This window comes from Vigna unguiculata, chromosome 8 (assembly GCF_037176805.1).
Source record: "Vigna unguiculata cultivar grain cowpea cultivar isolate G323 ecotype 2 chromosome 8, ASM3717680v1, whole genome shotgun sequence".
NCBI lineage: Eukaryota > Viridiplantae > Streptophyta > Magnoliopsida > Fabales > Fabaceae > Vigna > Vigna unguiculata.
Genome location: NC_140799.1, coordinates 27523053 through 27527484, shown reverse-complemented (window position 1 = coordinate 27527484; position 4432 = coordinate 27523053). Strand labels below are relative to the sequence as shown.

General features: G+C 37.3%; 1 protein-coding gene across 1 annotated transcript; it reads left to right on the top strand.

The window, feature by feature from the left end:
• The first annotated feature begins 812 nt into the window (after window positions 1–812).
• On the top strand, window positions 813–4188 carry LOC114193132 (TPR repeat-containing thioredoxin TTL1-like). The gene is made up of 7 exons (XM_028082835.2): window positions 813–1888; window positions 1997–2189; window positions 2408–2580; window positions 2800–3133; window positions 3235–3439; window positions 3530–3630; window positions 3778–4188. The coding sequence occupies exons 1-7, from the start codon at window positions 948–950 to the stop codon at window positions 3928–3930; spliced, it is 2100 nt and encodes a 699-aa protein (XP_027938636.1). The 5' UTR covers window positions 813–947; the 3' UTR covers window positions 3931–4188.
• Window positions 4189–4432: the final 244 nt, after the last annotated feature.

The window sequence follows — 4432 nt, the reverse complement described above, 5'->3', positions numbered from 1 at the left end:
TTATATTATCACTTTTATAAATTTAGATATTTTTAATTAAATTTATATTAAAAAACTAATGTATTTCAGTAAATGTTTAAGTTACCATGAACTACAGGAACCTGGTTGGTCGATTGTATAATCATTATAGTTATATGCCTTCACATAAAAATTAATTACATATAAAGAAAAATGTTCGATTGAATCATAGTTCACAAGAAGGTTCTAAGAGGTTAGTAGCAATTGATAAAACGATTATCTTGTTTGCTAACATGTTTCTATTGGTCCTAAAGATGGTGCTACAAACCTTATTTTAATAATCCAACAAACCTTTTCTTTCAATTTTAATGTCAATTAAACTACTCGAGTCCTTGGTCCTACACGAGGGAACATCCTAACAAACTTGAGTATAAAAATAATATATCACCCACAAACTATTCTACAAATAACATTTTTCTTTACCATTGACATCACTGACACTTAATTATCCAGTGATTAAATTATTACCTCCTTCGGAATCAAAGGCTGAGGTAACATCGGACCAACATACACAAATAATAGGATTTTAAATCCGATGCTGTCACTGTAAGGTGTTAATCTTAGTTCCTTTTGACATGTTCAAATCTGTGAAATTTCACTTTAAACTTGGTCTCTGTTTAACCACAGAACTTACGTTATGAATTTTGGTTACATGCATACGTTATCATGTTACCCTACTCTTGAAATTGAATCATCGACCCTTGCCCTTTTTGAGTACCGAAAGCCGCGGAAAGAAGTCAAAGAAGTAAAGTAGTTTCTTGGAAGGCACTCTATAAGACTATAAGGGTTATATAAACATCTTCTACAGGGCAAGCCTCTTCAATAACAAAGTGCTTCCTCGCACATATCTTTCAGCTTCTGTGCTTTATTCTTTGGTTGATTTTGTTTTTGTTTCTGTGGCACTTCACAAACCTTTTCAACAACAATTCATGGCAGCAAAGGCAAAGAACAACAACAATGAATTCGGGTGTGGCCTCATGGGGAGAATTCTCCACCTCAAAAGCCACAAGCTCAGAAAAGCCTCTGTTCACTCCCTACCCTTGAAGAATCCGCAGAGTGATGATGATGGCAAAAGTGAAGAACCAAAGAACATCCCAAATGAAGAATCCAAGGTTACGAAAAAAAGTTTTACTGATACTCAGCCTCACAGAGTGAGTGGTGCAGAACAGAAACCGGCCAGAAAAAGTGCCTCTGTTCACCAACAACAACTTAGTACATACCGAAACAGTCAAAATCAAAGGCATTCGGATGTTGTTGCAAGAAGCTCAACATCATCATCATCATCTCCTAGAACTTCAATTTCAACTCACATTAAGGTTCAACAAAACAAGGACAAGAATCATGAGAGCAAGCCACATAGAGACCCCACTGACAATTCTCTTGCACTTGCTAGGATAAGCACCGGCAATGAGAACAATAAGTCTCAGTTGAAGCTCACTGGGAATTTGCTTGTGAATAACACCCCAAGGAGAAAGAGTGTGGAGTACATGCCAAAAAATGCAGAGTTGAACTCTGCACCCATTTCCTACTCCAATACAAGCAAAGGCTTAATGGGGAATATCATGAGGAGAAACAGCACAGGGAATGAGCTTGGACAGTTTTTGAGTCCAAGGCAGAAAAAAGTGGACCCTGAGGTGTTGAAATCCATGGGAAATGAAGCATACAAGCAGGGAAGATTTGAAGAGGCTTTGGCTTTGTATGACAGAGCAATTGCTCTTGATTCAAATATGGCAACGTACCATTGCAACAAGAGTGCAGCTTTAATTGGCTTAGGAAGGCTTCAAGAAGCAATTTTTGAGTGTGAGGAATCTATCAAACTGGACCCTTCTTATGTCAGAGCTCACAACCGTTTGGCCACAATATATTTCAGGTACTCAGTGATGATAATGCTTTATTCAATGATTTTAAGTATATGATCTGCATCATGATAGTATTCTGTTTGGTATTTTTACTTATAATATTGCAAATTTGAATGCAGGTTGGGAGAAGCAGAAAAAGCACTGGATTGGAATCAATCAACAGGATGTGCTGATTCAATACTTGCTTTCCAAGCTCAGACTCTTCAAAATCACCTTAACAAATGCATAGAAGCACGGAAAGTAAATGCATGGAGTGAAATACTAAGGGAAACACAGTCTGCAATATCCTTAGGTGCTGATTCAGCTCCACAGGTTAGTCATTTCCTTGGTCTAACATTTTATTTTTGAGGTTTCTTACGGAAACCCAAATAGTCTTGGATTCTGCATCAATTTTCCTTCAATTGGCCAATAATTCTGTCAATTTGAAATATCAAGAATTCCCCTTTGCATTAATATTGGTCTCAAGAAATACACAGGACACAGCCGCTATGATTCATGCTGATTAATTAAAAATGGATCATGTATGACAGGTCTATGCTTTACAAACTGAAGCCTTTCTGAAGCTCCTAAGATATCAAGAGGCTTATGCCATCTATGAAAATATGCCAAAATTTCCACTTGATTGGTGTACCAAGGTATTTGGTCCGGCTCGCAGCGCTTACCTGTTGATGATAAGGGCACTGGTTTATTTGGCCTCTGGCAGGTTGGTGAGAATGCTTCATTTTTATGTGTTTGACGAATTCTTCTGTTGATTTATGTATTTAGAAGTTCACATTTGAGAATGATGAATTCTAAAATAATAATAATTCATAATATTAAAACGGGAACGTGCGGTTGGTATATATGTAATGTTAATGTTGTTACTTTTTTGAGGCTAACTGGATCTGAATCTGAAGATGAATTGAACATTGTTGTATAAAAGGTTTGAGGAAGCTGTGACAGCAGCTCAGGAAGCAGCTAAAGTTGATCCAGGAAACAGAGAGGTGAATGCAGTGGTAAGGAGGGCCAGAGCAGCAACATCAGCTAGAATGAGTGGGAACTTGCTTTTCAAGGCCTCAAAATTCACCGAAGCATGTAGCGTGTACAACGAAGGACTTGAACATGATCCTCACAACTCAGTTCTGTTATGCAACAGAGCTGCTTGTCGTTCTAAGCTTGCCCAATACGAGAAAGCCATTGAAGATTGTAACGCCGCACTAATGTTTCAGCCAGGTTATAGCAAAGCAAGGTTAAGGAGAGCAGATTGCAATGCTAAGGTACTTTAATTTCTATGCTATGATTCAATTATTCTGCTACACACATACATACTTCATTGCAGTAACAATGACCCTTTTGTGACTTTTTTGTGTGCATGTAGTTAGAACGGTGGGAAGCTGCTATTCAAGACTATGAAATGCTATTGAGAGAAAGGCCAGGGGATGAGGAAGTGGCAAGGGCTTTGTTTGAAGCTCAGCTCCAACTCAAGATGCTGCGAGGTGAAGATATCAAGGACTTGAAATTTGGTTCTAACTTGGTTTTCATCTCAAGCAATGATCGGTTCAGACATTATGTAACCTCACCTGGTAAGGCATATTTGGCTTCTTCTGTTGGAAAATTTTGCATTTACATGAGTACTACAAATACACTAACCATTTGTGAGGTTTATTGAACAGGGATGGCTGTGGTGCTGTTTAGCAACAAGGCAACCCACAAGAAAGTGTTACTTATGTTGGAGCAAACCAGCAAAAGATTCCCATCACTTCATTTCCTCAAGGTTGGCCATGTTGCATAAAATCAAATAGCTTTATATCAAGGAATAGTGTGACTAACAAAAATAACTTTAAACGACATCAATCTTTTAACTTTGTTTCTGGGTCTCTTTCGTTGTTTCGTACTTATATCTTAATGATACTTTTTTTAGGTGGAAATTGAAGACCATCCTTATTTAGCAAAGTCAGAAGGTGTGAGCTCCATCCCAGCTTTCAGAATATACAAAAACGGATCAAGAGTTAAAGAAATTTCAGGCAACAACTACGAGTTGTTAGAAAGATCAGTTGAGTTATATAGTAGATGAGAAATTCCTACAAACTGCTTCTCCTTCATAAATTACCCGCCCTAGATTAAGGGCTGAGGAAACCCCAGAGGGTATGGCATTGTGTCAATGCAGCATGTAAAAAGTATAGAGAAAAGGGAATTATGTGTTAGTATAGATTCTTTCAATGCATTGGATGTTCCTTTGATTATTCAATTCCATGTATATTGTTCGAAAAACTTAAACAACTGCATTGTATTGTTTTAAATGTTACATGTTCTTAACAAGAATGTTTCTTCAGATTCTGTTCTTATGAAATGGTAGTTGTATTATGGTAGAGGTAACATAACTGCTTGCATTGCAGAAACTTAGAGGAATATCAGTGGATTTCTGTTCCGAGCTAGTTGTTAGGGTGGATCTAAGAGTTTCTGTCCTTTCATTTTCTGGCCTGGCTTCATAAGTTGCATTTCAGTTCTTTTCATCAGTATTAGTAACATTATAGAATGCTTCACTCATCCAAATCATCATAGAAAACATATTATTA

Excerpts from the sequence above, each read along its gene's own strand:
- LOC114193132 (XM_028082835.2), top strand. The coding sequence starts at position 948 with ATGGCAGCAAAGGCAAAGAACAACAACAATGAATTCGGGTGTGGCCTC. Across the intron at positions 2,581-2,799 it reads GTTTATTTGGCCTCTGGCAG|GTTTGAGGAAGCTGTGACAG; the intron begins GTTGGTGAGAAT and ends GTTGTATAAAAG. Across the intron at positions 3,134-3,234 it reads GAGCAGATTGCAATGCTAAG|TTAGAACGGTGGGAAGCTGC; the intron begins GTACTTTAATTT and ends GTGTGCATGTAG.